Genomic DNA, 15,248 nt, shown 5'->3' with positions numbered 1-15,248 from the left:
GCTGGATGTGAAGCCATCAGTGCTGGGATATTGCTTACCCCTGCTCAGTTGGTATCTATTTTTGTGACCTGATTGAGCCCATTAAACTAAGTTTTCCTGCCTGGAAAATAATTTTGTAGTAAATGAATAGATTTATTTTTAGTGTCGAAATATACCATATATCATCATATATTTTTACATGTGCATAGTTTCTTTACACAAAGATGAACTCCTCGGGATGAAGACTGTATCATACATCTCTAACATGGGGTGCAGAGCTTTGTACACAACCAACGCCGAAGGACTATCAGTTCCATCATTGCTTTCACCTTCTTTGTGGAAATTATCAAAATCATGGACTTGAGTGGAGACTTTCTGTTTTGTAGCTCTATGATCTTGGGCAAATTACTTGAGTGTACTGAGTCTCTATTTCTTCATTTGTATTTACTTCATAGGGTTGATGAGAGTGTTAGAAAGTTGGCACCTACAGTTTACATTTTGAAAACATGATTTCCTGTGCCTCCCTGCCCTGGGTTGCTACCATAGAACTTTGCAAAGAGTCAATTCATTGTAATAATTAAGAAAGCCAGAAGATCAAGGCTCAAATCTGACTTTGCCACTTCCTACCTGTGTAACTTTGTGCAAGTTTGTTAATTCTTCTGTTTCTCAGTTTCGTCACCTTCAGTGGAGAGAATGGTAATATTCGCTTCATAGGACTCTTATGAAAAATAAATGAATTTAATATCTATTAATTACTTAAAGAGTACCTGACACATACCAAGTGCTACTTAAGTTTAGGTGTTAGTTTTAACTTTACAAATACTTATTATTCAGGGTTACAAGGAAAGTGTGGATTTTTAAAAACTTCTATATTTGATTATGATTATGTTCAAGATGAACATAATAATTCTTAAATTTGGTGCATTGTATAAGATATACATTCTATAAAATAACAGATTAATATATGCTTTTTAAACAAATTATAATTTACTGCTTTTAATTATATACCAATCAATATTGTAAAATAATGCAAATAAATTTCTCCTTTACTTTCTGCTTATATGCTTATTTCTTAACTTTTTAATCTCTCTATGTAGCATTTATTTGTTCATAAACTAGTAACATTCTAACCTTTTTAATGCCATCAGACTCTGGCATATTTATTTACTTTTATGATAAATTAAATTTATAAATATAGTCTTTGTGTGCTTTTTAATCGGTTTAGCTCTCACATTTTTACAAATTATCTCAATTGAGGAGTGAGAAGTGAGCAGGTTGTTCAACACTACAGTCTTACAGCTAGAGGACTATGTCTTGTAATATTATTTAAAATATTTTTTCTTGTACTTGGTATGTGTCAGTTTTTCCTGTGGATTTCAAATAAAACAAAACAAAAAACAAACTTTAGTAGAGTAAGAGTTATAAATATTTTTAGGATGAAAAATCATAATTAACATGAACTAGAGTTATAAAAAGGAAATAGTAACTAAAATCGGTATTTGGTTCTTCTAAATCAGAGTGTTTCAGGTGAATTTCAGACTAGTAGCTTTTTCTAATAAAAGAACATCAAGCAATGATCTGTTAAATATCTCATTCATAGCCTTTACCCATATAAATATCATGGAATATAAAGTTAGACGATAATTTGATTGATATGTGAAGAGTCAATGAAAAACATACTCTACCAGAAGCCTATTGGATCCACAATGAAAGCAGTGGAGACATATTTTTAATAGTAAACTAAAAATGTGGAAATTAGGCTAATGGGGAAGAGGTTTCCTTTAAAACTATAGTTGTGGTAATTCTTTTTTTTTTTTTTTTTCCTTGAGGTGATGTCTCACTCTGTTGCCCAGGCTGGAGTGCAGTGGCACAATCTTGGCTCACTGCAACCTCCGCCTCCCATGTTCAAGTGATTCTCCAGCCTCAACCTCCCCAGTAGCTGGACTTACAGGATGCACCACCATAACTGGCTTTTAAAATTTTTTTCTTTTATTTTTAGTAGAGATGGGGTTTCACCATGTTGGCCAGGTTGGTCTTGAATTCCTGACTTCAGGTGATCCCCTGGCCTCAGCCTCCCAAAGTGCAGGGATTATAGGCGTAAGCCACTGGGCCTGTTGGTCTTGAACTCCTGAGCTCTGGTGATCCACTGGTCTCAGCCCTCCAAAGTGCTGGGATTACAGGTGTAAGCCACTATGCCTGGCCACAATTGTGGTAATTCTTAATTATATCTACCTTTTAAAAATAAATGGAGCAAATGTTTTCAAGTTTTTAATTTGCTTCATATTTCAAATGTTAATGAGTTTTATGGTTCCACCTGTTGGTAAAAGCACTATCAGGCGGCTTTGTTGTTAATATTCCTCTTGTATCAGTCAAGCTTCTCCAGAAAAGCAGAATCAATAGGATGCAATGAATAGGATGTATCTATGTGTGTGTTTATATATATTTTATGGAATTAGCTTATGAGACTGTGGGGGCTGGCAAGTCTGAAATTTGCAGGGCAGGCTTGCAGGGCTAGGAATTCCAGTGGGAGTTGATGTTGCAGTGTTGGGTCTGAAAGCAGTCTAGAGGCAGAACTCCTCTCTCTTTGGGATACCTCTTGTCTTTTCTTGTGAAAGTTTTCAGCTGATTGGATGAAGCCAACCCACATCATGGAGGGTGATCAGCTTTCTTTAAAGTCTAGTGATTTACATGATGGTTGATCACATCTAAAAAATATCTTCATAGCAATTTCTACACTGATGTTTGACCTTAGTCCAGCCAAGTTGACACATAACATTAGAGATCGCACTTCCCCACCCGCTTTTCTACATAGCACCATTCAGAGATCTTAATCCATTGATCGCCACGATTTTGCTCTTGCTACTGTTTCTTCATTGCTGCTACAGAATTGACTTGCATATAACTATTTTTTCGTTTTCATAACCAATTATCTTCCTCTATCTTCTTTCTTCATTCCATAGTTCATATTTTTTTCTGACACCCTCTTTCTCACTTCTACTATCTTCTTCCTTTTAAGCTTCGTCTTTCAGTTTCTGTTGCTGCTTATTTCTCATCCTCTTAATTTTTTTTCTTTCCACTTCTGAATGCCACTTTCATCCATCTCTATTTGTATGAAGCTTTAACTGCTTCCTTTCCCCTTTCCTATATTTATCTAAGGTGCCTACAAGTTGGCTAATTTCTTCAAGCTTCTTTCCTCTTATTTACTTGAAATTTATTTTAGGACGATTTCAAGCTAATAAGTTTCCCTTCAAAACTGTGTGCTTAACACATTTCTGTATTAGCTGAAGCACTTTACACCTTATTTCTTGTTATTTGTCTCTGCTGCTGTATTCAGACACTAGCTCTTCATCCTAGTTAATACCAACATTAGGGTCTCCTTCTCCCTATTTCCTCAGCCTCAGCTTCTCTGTGTTCCCAGCAGGGTCCTCCTTTTTCCTTGAAAGTTAATCTTACTACACTGATGTTATCATCAATTTACTCTAACTAGGTTTCAGCACCCTGATTTTCTTATTTTTCTTCTTTCTCACTTTTACATTTCCTCAATGCTAAAAACAGCACTACTCTCCACTGTGCTTATGACCAGGTGAAACCACATGTAGTTTTTCTCCTTTTCCCATTTTCTCTAAAATTTAATAATGCTTTTTACCAGCCTTTCAGAAATATTTTTCATTTATGATATTCTGATCCTCAGCTCCCTGGGCATTCACTTGGCAATCTTCTCATGCTGGTCCATGCACTGTCCTGCTGCCAAATAGGACTTTTTAAAGTGATGCATTAAATTACCTTACTCTTCACTTGTTCTCAAACAAGTCTTTTGAAAGCACAATTTTTAAGAAATGAATCTTATCTGGGTATAAACCCTGTTCATATCTCATCTATGAGTATTCTGACCAATGATTAATAACTGAAGGATTTCTATTCTTACTACTATAAGTTGACGTTAAAAAAAAATTTTCTTCACTGATGTAACTTCTTGTCATCTAAATTACTAATTCACACCCTTTTTAGGAACTCTCACATTTCCTTTGTTATTTTTTGTCCTGCTGAGGTTTTGAAGTTGATTTTCTATACCTATTTGGCTTAATGAGTCATGTAAAAGTATCAAGAATAAAAATTAAGAATCTGAAAATAGATATTTTATATAATTTGGAGGTTTCATAACAATTATGTAGAAGCAAATTGAGATGTAAAATTATATTACCTGTGTATTTCTATGATGTGTTCTCCAAAAATAATACAAACATCATTAATATGTTATGAAAAGCTACCATGATGTTTAATAAAGGAGCCATTATAAGTGTTATAAGTAAAGTCCATACAAGATTATCACCAATATCGTTCTACACTGTTTTTGAGATGCCAGGTTGAATTATTAGGCAAGAAAAGGAAATAAAGCATCAGAAATGTTTATAAGACATTATTATTGCATATGATATAATGCAATAATATGTATTATATCATAATTGTATACTGTATGCTTGTAATACTTAAAAAATTATTAAAATATGGATGAGCAAAATAAATATACAGAAATGAATAAGAAAACAGGCCTAATTTACAACAGTAATCTCACACTTTTTCCACCAACTCCTTCCAAAATGCCTGGAAATTTATTTAGTTACATAATTAATAAATAATAACAAATGACAAATTTATTTATTTGTAATATAATAAAAACAGGGGGAAGGGGGGCATAAAATGTTCTTTACTAGCAATATCAGACATCTTTAAAATGACATTTCGGTATAATTAGCTACATGATTCATATTCTCAATAAAAAGATCAAATTGACATCTTGGAACTAGTTAGGCTAATTCTAGTTTATATAACTAGGAAGTAAACAATAGTTAGGGAAACTCTAAAAATAAATATGAATGGGAGGAATTATACTCCTGGACAACAGATCTCTGAATTATAGAAATATAGAAATCAACTAAAATACTACTGTCATCTGAATGGTATGCCCAAAATTCGTATGTTGAAGCCTAATCTCAATATCATTAAGAGAGGGACACTTAGAAGAAAATTAGGTCATGGGGGCTCCACATTGATGATGGGACTAATGCTGTTATAAAGGAGGTCCTGCGGGAGCATTGCATGACCAGTGATGTGAGACACAGAGAAGGTCCCATCTATGAGGAACAGGCCTCACCAGATAATATGGTTTGGCTGTGTCCCCACTCAAATCTTATCTTGCAGTTCCCATAATCCCCATGTATCCTGGGAGGGGCGTGGTGTGAGGTAATTGAATTATGGGGGCTGTTTTCCCCATGCTATTCTCATGGTGGTAAGTTCTCATGAGATCTGGTGGTTTTATAAAGGCTACCCCGCTTCACTTGGCTTTTCTCCTTACTGCTGCCATGTGAAAAAGAGTGTTTTCTTCCCCTTCCACTATAATTTTAAGTTTCATAAGGCCTCCCCAGCCATGCTGAACTGTGAATCAATTGAACCTCTTTTCTTCATATATTACCTAGTCTTTGATATGTCTTGATTAGTAGCATGAGAATGGGCTAATACACCAAACCCCAAACTTTCTGGCGCCTTGGCCTTAGACTGCTCAGCTTCCAGCACTGTCAGCAATAAATTCCTGCTGTTTATACATTATCCAGTTGAAGATATTTTGTTACAATAGCGTGAATGGACTAGGACAAATACATACAGTAATTTGAGAACCTTTAAAATAAGCATCTCATTGGGATCAAGGATAGATGTGAGGTAAATATTGTTATTTTTGGTGGTTATGGAGCTTATACGATATAAGTGCAATAATAATTTTTTAAAAGGTGGAGTATTTTGGTTTGTTTTAAATTTAAATTTGGGTTCTAATTTAAATTTTAATTAGAAATGTTGCCAAATGAAAATGGAAGCCAACTGCTAATTCAATAAGCCAGAAATCTTCTATTAAAGAAATATCCAACTTCAGTAGTCCCCAGGGAAAAGGCTGAAAAATTAAGCCCAAGATATAGTTACAAGGGTGGCAAAGCTGCAGAGGAGATGGACTTGCCCAATCTCAATTACTTCTAATGTCAAAATTAGGACTCTGATAGGAAAATAGAATTCTGAAACCTGGGATAGATCCATATATGTGGATGATCCTGAACTACCTGTGTGTCAAAATCTGCCCTGTCTTTCATTTATAGAACAGAAAGCTCTTTATTCTTGGTTACTAGTGGCTTGGCTTATAACTCGCAAGGTAACACTTATCCTATCCTGAATCCTACCCTGCTGTCTTCGTTGGTTTGTGTTGCTGTGATAAAATGCTTAAGAATGAGTAGTTATAAAAAACAAACGCTTTTTTTTTTTCTCATCATTCTGGAGGCTGGAATGTCCAACATCAAGGTGCTGATGTGGTATTTGGTAAGGCCCTGACTTCTACTTCCAAGAGGGTGCTTTCAGTGCTGCATGCTCTGGCAGGGAGAAACATTGTCCTCACATTGAAGAAGAGCAGAATAGAGTGAACTCATTTCTGCCCTTTTTATAGCAGCATTAATCCCTTCATGAGGACAGCGCTGTCATAGCCTAAACACCTCCTATTAGACGCCACCTCCCAACGCTGTTGCACTGGGAATTTCCAACATGTGAATTTTTTGCAAGAGACACATTTAATAATACCATCTGTAAAGTTTCACTGACTTCATGACTTCAGGGTGATAATCAGTCAGGTATCAGCACAACCCTGGAAAAAATGCCTTAAAGCTGAATAAATTGTGATACTTGGTTAATACCTTCTGTTAGAAACCAATGGAACAGATTTTGGAGTGGATTTAAAAAATTTTGAAACTAGGAACAGATCATATGACTAGTTGGTAGGAATTTGTTGACATGAGCAACTCATCCATCACTTGCTGTTCAATGTTTTGGCAAGGCTATCTGACCAGTATCTGTTGTGATGACTCCCTGAAGGTTGGATGTGATGAGGGCCTTTGCTGAATTTTGGATAAATGATAAAACATTTCTCACATAGTATTGAGGAAGAGGCAGAAGGTCAGGGAGGTAGAAATGTTAGGATAGAATGATAATATAAGGCCTGAGAATCAACCACTTTACTATGTTTCCTTAGAAGGGCCAAAGAAAACCTCTTTCACTAAGTCAACTGCTAGTTTACTAAGCCAGAAATCTTCTATTGATATTTCCTATTAAGGAAATATCCAACTTCAGTAGTCCCAAGGAAAAAGGTTGAAAACTTAAACCCAGGATATAGTCACAAGGGTGGCAAAACTGCAGAGAAAGGTACTGGTAAGGCTTACACTAGAGTATTTGATAAACTTGTGGTGGTCATCTTTTGTTAGCTGGAGTTGATGGTAGGATTTTTTGCTGTGGAATTGAGCTCCTGAGTATCAATGGAATGAGGAAATTAAAAAATGGTAGAGACCAAATTGAACACTTAAATGTGGGAGACAAACTGATTATACTTACCCTAGTAGGCAAAAAGGCCAGAGGGGCAATCAGGAAACTTTGACCATTAGGAATCTTTGGCATTGATTAATAAGACGGTATCCCGTAAGAAAGACAGACCACTAATAAGGGGGGTATTGTGTAATTAAAACTCAAGAACTGTTGAACAAAAGACTCTACAAGCTGCTACAACAAAAAATTGTGGTCCTTTGCTCAGATTATTTCAAATTACATTCACAAACCCAAAGCCCATTGAATGAAGAAGTCTGGAGGTCTTAAAGAAAGACCCTTCAGCCCTTCTGAAAATATATATACGACAAAACTTTCCAATTCTTTCCCCGTGGAAAATAACCTGTGGCTATTTTCCACTGTGTTTGATCTAACATTAATACCTGAGAAACCAAAACACAATTATGGGCTAACAAAGTAAGAAATTATGAGGATCAGGTGAAAATAATTTGGGGCAAATCTATCTCTTAGCATATCTAAGAGTAACCATGGGTACATTTTGTGATTATTACCCTGAATTGTATATTTAAAATGGATATACCTAGCAGTTGTCAGAATCACACCGGCTTCTCGATTAGAGAAACAGGAGACATTACAGCGTGAAATGCCAGGTGGAAGTCTGAGAAATTACTGGAAACTGTTCTGTTCCTGCCAAGATATAAATCAGAAGCAACAATGTCTTCTGGGAGGAAATGCCAGGGTTTTTATATTATTATTTAATCAACTGTTATAGTCGTTCAAAAAATGGTGGAAAGTAGTCTGTGAAAATTGGCAACCATAAATTTAACCAACGGATAGCTTCATTTCAGCTGCCATGTTGGATTTTTATTTGAACAGATCATTAAAGCCACTGGCACTTGTATGTGGTCATTGATCTGGCAAGTGTTATCTTCTTGTTCTCCATCAATAGGGAAAATCAAAAGCCTTTTGCCTTTTGATGAATAGATAGTTGCACTCATTCCCTGTCCTTCTCTGGGGACAGGCTAACTCTTCCTCTCTGTCCACTGAGATGTCAATTACATTAATTTTCCACACAGATTGTACCGGTTCACTGTCTTGGTGGCAGCATACTATTTGAACATGGAGAAAAGGAGAGGCACATATTCTTCATGCATAAAGAAAACATACATGTCAGAAGATAGAATTTAAGCCCATGAAGATTCAAGGATCTGCTACCTCAGTGAAGTTAGGCCTCAGTCCATATTTTGTTAGCCTATTCAAGGTGAAAGCAAATTGTTTATATGTTAATACTTCTTTTTCCCATTGCAAAAAAAAAAAAAGAAAAGTGCAGCTCTCATTGGGTATATTTAGATTTTTGAGGTTATCTATCTATCTATCTCCATCCATCCATCCAGTGGTTCTAGGATCCTCAGTAGATAATGATGCTGCTTCATCTTTAGCAAGACATGCTGAAATAATGGCTGACATAAGATACTGTGACTCTAAAAATAAAGAAAGTCTAAAAACTAAGGAATAAAAGTAGGATTGCCCTCCTCCTCCTCAATTTCAGAGGTCCATTTGAGAGTTTTTTGTTTCTATCCTTATATAACCTTAGTCATAAAGTTATTGATCCAAATTCTTATGTCTTTTATCAAAGCCTTTTTTAACCAAAGAAATAGTTAGAATCCCACTGATCCTGGTCACTCTCTCACTTATCCAGTAGACCAGTAGAAAAACAACAGAGTGATTTTAATGACAGATGTAATAGACTCTTATCATTGTGAGAAACTTGAGTTGCTAACACATAATGGGGACAGAGAAAGCTATGTTTGCAAACCAGAGATAGTTTTAATATTTCTTTAAGCTCTCGTACCCAGTGATGAGTTTTGCCAGACAATTGCCACAACTACAGCTCAACAAGGACAAAGCAACTACAGACTCATGAGAAGCGACTGTCAGCATCACTCTACCAAGCCAGTGAAATAGACCAGCTGAAGTGTTGGCTGAGGTGAGTGTATTCTGAGATTAGTGTTAGAGGAGTAGTTGATGACTTACACTTATGGCCTGAGGATCAACGTCAGCAGTGAGGGCTGAACTCTTGCTATAAGTATTTAATTGATTGAGGCTGGCTACTGTTTTGAACTCATTGTGCATTTTGTGACTCATTGGGCTTGAATCTCCCCTCTTATGTCCTCACAAAAATGTAGGCTTCGTATTGCAGTGTGGAATCTGGATAAAATGAAGGGCATGGATAATCTGAGTGATGCAAAGACTTGACTGTATCAAACATTTATTATGCATCTATTCAGATCATCGCTTACTCACTCGTCCCTTCTTATAGTTGTCACTACAGCCATTAGATCTGTAAGGACTCTGATTAACCTCACATACTCACCATCTAATGCAGACAACTCTGCTCAAACTTTCTGCCTTTTGGCTCCATTTTGAAGCTTCTTTGTTGATGGTGCCATTGTGGAAACTCATCACTGCTCAACTACGTGCAACTTGGAACTGCTGTGAATTAATTACTCATGTGACAAAATTTGACTAATAGGAGATAGAATCTGATTAATATCCTTTTCCTTTCTCAGATGGAAGTCCTTAGACATATTTTATGTGGATTTTCAGGGAGATCCTAATCAAGCAACCAGTTGCACGACCAGGTTGATCCTGACTTCTTTCATTGTCTTTCTCACCTTCCCTGCTCTACTCCTCAGATCCCTCATTGCTGCTCTCTAGAATTTTACTCCCTGTGCAAAAGAAATAAGCCATTTGGCTTAGGCTCTGCTTTCTCAGAAATTCATGCTAAGAAAGATAGTAACATATTTCATGAAAAAGTTAATACAAAACAGATCTTCAATATGTGAAAATATGCTCAATCTCACACTAAAATAAGAAAGCTTTCACAGAGATGAGTTCAAACATTCTGAAAATACATCGTATGACCAAAGGTGCAGACAGGGAACCTTACATTTATACATTGTAAGGAGAAATGCATATTGACACAACTGCTATATTAGTTGGCTATTGCTGCTATAATTCTCCCCACCTTCCAGTGTTAGTGGTTTGCAACAACAAATACTCATTTTATTCTCATTGGAATGCAGGTCAGCTATGATTTTGTTAAAGTTAGTTGAATTTGGCAGATACTTCAGTGGGCCAGTTCAGCATATGGAGCTGACCTGAAACAGACATAAAATCTAGATTTTAAGGCTCTCTTAGTGCTAGGGTTCTAGCTCAAAGGGCATCAGTTTCCTGAAGCATTTTATTCTTATGGTAGATTAGAAGAGTGCAAAGGAATCGTGCCATAATTTTAAAGCCTCAGCTCAGAAACTATACACTGTAACTTCTGATCACATCTCATTAGTTCAAGCGAGTCATGTGTAGTGTAATGGATGCCCCATTAGGCTTAAGGGTGTATGTCTGCTGCCTGAACCTGGAAGGTTGGGCTGTGAGTCAAGGCCAGATTGCCCAGTGAAGGAGGAGGTATCCCTGAGAACCCAAACATCACAGGAGTATCTGAGAACCTACCAAAAAAAAAAATCTGACTCAGTTGGCTGTTGATGCTATAAGGCTCCCCACATCCCAGTGTTGGTGGTTTGTAACAACAAACATTTATTTTATCCTCATTGGTATGCAGATCAGCTGTGATTTGGTTAAAGTTGGCAGGATTTGGCAGAGACTTTGGTGGGTCCAAGTCATCATATGGAGATGAACTAAAACTGACCTACACAAACACAGGAGGCAAAGAGGCAGAAAATTAGCTTACAAGCAGTTTAGAGATGGGAGGCAGTGCAGATCTCTAGAGCTGTCCTGCTGTCATGTAAGAGGGCTCTGTATGTAAGTCCTAAGAAGAGCCCTAGAGACCCATGTGGAGGGGGAGAGCCTGATGAATAGCTTTGAAAGAGAGTGTGAATATGCGTTCAAAGTCCTCATTCTCCAGCTCAAATAAAGTGCAGTCCTCTTTTGATCACAAGTATAGTTAAGTAAGACCTGCTTGCCAGGGTGGACTTGTCTGAGTCATTCTTTGCTCTCTTAGTTCCTTTCCAGTTTTGGGGTAGAGGGAGGTAACAATCCCAAGTTTTTCTTGTAACAACACAGTTAAGACCAAAGTCAGTGGAGTGGTATAAAATATATAACCACAAAGGCTTGGGAATTGGAATGAATTATTATTTGCCAAATAATAATCCAATCCACTATAACTTGTATACAATATGACTTAGCACTATCTATCAACATAGATTCCGAAGTTCCACATCCAGGATTTTATAGTATAGAGATACGGAACAAATGTGAAGCCATATGCCTGCATTTTAATCAATAGATGATTTGTAAAGTAAATCAAGCTTCACCAATTCAACAGAACATATGCAGCCCATTCAAAGCAATGAGGCAACATGAAACATACATTTGTGGAAGGATCACCAAGATACACAGTAAAGTGTAAACACAAGGTACAGAAAAGTCTATATAGTTGCTATAATTGCGAGGAAAATAAAAATATATTTGAATATATACACTATCTCGGAAAGGAGTTATAAGAATCTGACAACAGTAATTACTCCACTGAGGAAAAATGAGTAGCTGGAAAAAGAAGCAGAAGGGAGACTTTCTTTTTTTCTGTATATTGCTTTGTTACCTTAAACTTGTTACAAGGCATATTTATACTCACTTAAAGCAAGAGACAAGTTAGACATACACAATTCTTCTCATTTGTCATTGGCTTGTAATTGTTGATAGTCTAGAATTTTCTGAGTGTCTCAACATTTATCTTCCCCTCTCTACCCTAGGTGAAGTGATAGTACTTTAGAAAAAGTCAACTCTCTTAGTAAACTCTTGCCTCAGGGAAATCTTCTGATTCTGCCTCAAAACCTGCTTTATCCAACTTTTTCCTCCTTGCATTCACACACTTCTCTACCATTCAGAACTTATAAAAACTTTGCCTTGCTCTGTAAATTCCTGAAACTACTTTCATTGCTTTTTTAAACTTTTCAAAATTATAGAAAGCATTTTATTCTTAAAGATTTTTGGCCATTTCGTTACTATTGAGTTTTAGAGACCTCACCTAGTTTCAGACTCATGCCATTTTCTGATTCCCCTATTTATCTTCCTTCTTTTTTGCTCTGTTCTTTCCCAAATTTCTGCAAAGCTCCCATACTATTCTCCTTCTGTTATGCAGAGAAAAGTCCCTCCAGTTCCATCCTTAGACCTCAGGCAACAAACCTGGTCCCTGAAATTTACAGGGCTCAGCTCTAGTCTCTCTGGCTATACCTCTTCTATGACATCAAGGAGTCAAAGGACCAACAGGTGGATCCACTTTGAGTCCAGGCCTCTTTCTCTTCTAGACTATGTTCTGGGTACTAGAAATTCCAGAATTCTCTGTCTAAATTACCCTGAGCCAGGTTTAAGTATCTATGCCCCAGGGCTCACTGTGTTCATACCACTGTGGAAATCCAAATCCTCTGAAAATGAAGTTCAAACTGGGTATTCTAGGTTGTTATAATGATGTATTGATCAAGGCAGGAGAATAGGACATGTCTTATGTAATGGTTAGTTAGCTTGATTTATAACTTCACTGGTATGATTCTCTATTTGTACTCTTGCACTGTGCCCTGAAATCTTTTGGCAAGGGCTAGCCAAAACCAGCAAAATCTATGCTTAACTGGGCAAAATGTGGGCTCCCCTTCTGTATGGGAGGGCTGGTCACTTTTTTCCTGATGTCATATTTAAGAAGAATCGTGCATTAAAATATTCCCTAAGAAGGGCCCTAGAGACCCATGTGGAGGGGGAGAGCCTGATGAATAGGTTTGAAAGAGAGTGTGAACATGCTTTCACAGCCCTCATTCTCCTCCTCAAATAAAGTGCAGTCCTTTTTTGATCACAAGTATAGTTAAGACCATACAGCGGGTACTCAAATTAAAAAAATACATTCTAAAGGGAAGGGTATGATCCTGAGATAGAACTAGGAAAAATTCTCTCAAGCAATGGCATGAAGTATGTGATTGCCTTTTGCAGGACAACTCTGGCTCTACCAAAGGGAGGTCTGGTTGATACACCAACAAGATGTTCAACATGTTTTCTTAAAACTCTACTTATAAAAATAATCCAGTTAGCTTCCAACACAGCTTATATCCCTGTGTCACAGTGGAGAAAGGGGATAGTCTAATCAAATGAATTCTCATAGCCCTGCACCTCACTAGATAATATGATGCTCACCTAACGCTTCTTCTCCACTTTGAAGATTCAAAAGGATTCTCAGGAGTGAAATACTATTTTTGGTTATGGAATTCAAAAGTAAGTAATTAAAGGGTAAGTGGTGAACATTAGCTCTAGGGAAGTAAGTAACTCTCCCTCTCAGTTCCTATTGATATGCCAAGCTAATTGCAGGGGAGAAATTAACAATCAAACAAAAGAAAAACTCCAAACAAATATAAACAAGTGTTTAGACCATTTGCCATTGGGAGTCAAGAAATAAAGAACATATTCATTTCTTTTTTGAGATTCAACTAAAGTTTCATAGCAAGAAAAGACAAGTCATCAAAAGAAAAACTGCGATTGAGACTAGAGCCACCATAAACTTGACAAACCTGGAAAAGGGGGTATCTTTCAGGAATAAGGACTAAGAGAATATATAATGCAATGAGCCATAAACCATAATAAACCTTGGATTAAACCCTTACCCAAGTGTAACACAGAAAGGGAGAAATCATGCACCTTCAAAGAATATCAATAGCTGGGAAATTGATCACTAAGCCACATGTATTTTTCAAGAACAGCAGAGACACAGACACAAACACTTCTTGGGTGCAGAGCATGATGATGTATGAGCAACTGGCTTCTCGTATGTTAGAATGTGCCTAGGTTTACTGAAGTGGGGAAATCCTCAAAAGGAGTTTTGAACTTCTTGCTCTCCCGAATATATGGTGATTCAAGCAATTAATCTGAATATTGCCTTAGTCCATTCAGGCAGCCATAACAAAATACCATACACTGGGTGGCTTATAAACAACAGAATTTTGTTCCTCATAGTTATGGATTCTGAGAAGTCCAAGAGAAAGGCACCAGCAGATCTGATGTCTTGTCTGGGGACTCTTTCTGTTTCATGGATGGCACCTTATCATTTTGTCTTCACATGCTAGAAAGAACCAGCTTTGTGGTCTCTTGTATAAGGGCATGAAGCCCATTCATGAGGGCCTCATCATCATGACCTAATCACCTCCCAAAGAGCCTGCTTTCTAATACTGTCACTGTGAGGGTTATAATTTGAAAATATGCATTTTGGGGAGCAACAAACACAGCAAATAGACTCCTATATATGTCATAAGCTTATAAAGTGAATATAGAATGCAATCTGTTATTACTCAAATTTTTCCATTTGCAAGAAATATTTCAGGTCTCATATTACATCTGTAACACTCATATTACAATATCTATAAATTCTTTCTTTCTTTTTTTTTTAAGATGTGATCTCACTATATTGCCCAGGCTGGTCCTGAACTCATGAGCTTTAACAGCCCTCCCATTTTAACCTCCTGATTAGCTGGGATTATAGGCATGCACCACTGAACCTGGCAATATCAATAATTTCCATAGTTTTTAATTCATTTTTGTTAAGTCATTAAAGCATTTTGTTAAAGTGTAAGTGTTATCTAAATTATTGGTTGAAACTAAGATGGTTAAATAAATGAATACTATAGACAGAAGAAGATAGCAGAATTCTAACATAGTCAATTGGTTGCAAAAAGAAGCAAGTTATATTTATCTTAAGCAGAAAGTAGAAACAAGTTTTTAAAGTCCATTATTGAACCGATAACAAATTCAGGGTATAGTAATCAAGTCTGAGAAATTCAGAGAAATAATTTTTCTAGTCTAGTCTCTATCTTTTGTAGTAATACACTTGTCCCCAGAAAGATTTTTTTTTTTTT

The 15,248-nt window shown here is 36.6% G+C and overlaps 1 protein-coding gene across 2 annotated transcripts in view; it reads left to right on the top strand.

Moving 5' to 3' along the window:
* Positions 1-14,796, top strand: part of SLC16A7 (solute carrier family 16 member 7) — a 292,156-nt gene extending 277,360 nt beyond the window's left edge. Inside the window, exons 7-8 of one of the 2 annotated variants that reach the window (XM_032288888.1) lie at positions 9,188-9,331; positions 12,114-14,796. In XM_032288888.1, the coding sequence (XP_032144779.1) occupies positions 9,188-9,309 (122 nt within the window). In that variant the 3' untranslated portion in view covers positions 9,310-9,331; positions 12,114-14,796. Of the gene's footprint in view, positions 1-9,187; positions 10,867-12,113 lie in introns of those variants that run through there. The other variant, XM_032288882.1, reaches the window with a different exon arrangement.
* Positions 14,797-15,248: the final 452 nt, after the last annotated feature.

This window comes from Sapajus apella, unplaced genomic scaffold (assembly GCF_009761245.1).
Source record: "Sapajus apella isolate SASKATOON/1434 unplaced genomic scaffold, GSC_monkey_1.0 scaffold2, whole genome shotgun sequence".
NCBI lineage: Eukaryota > Metazoa > Chordata > Mammalia > Primates > Cebidae > Sapajus > Sapajus apella.
This window is presented reverse-complemented; position numbering and strand designations above follow the sequence as displayed.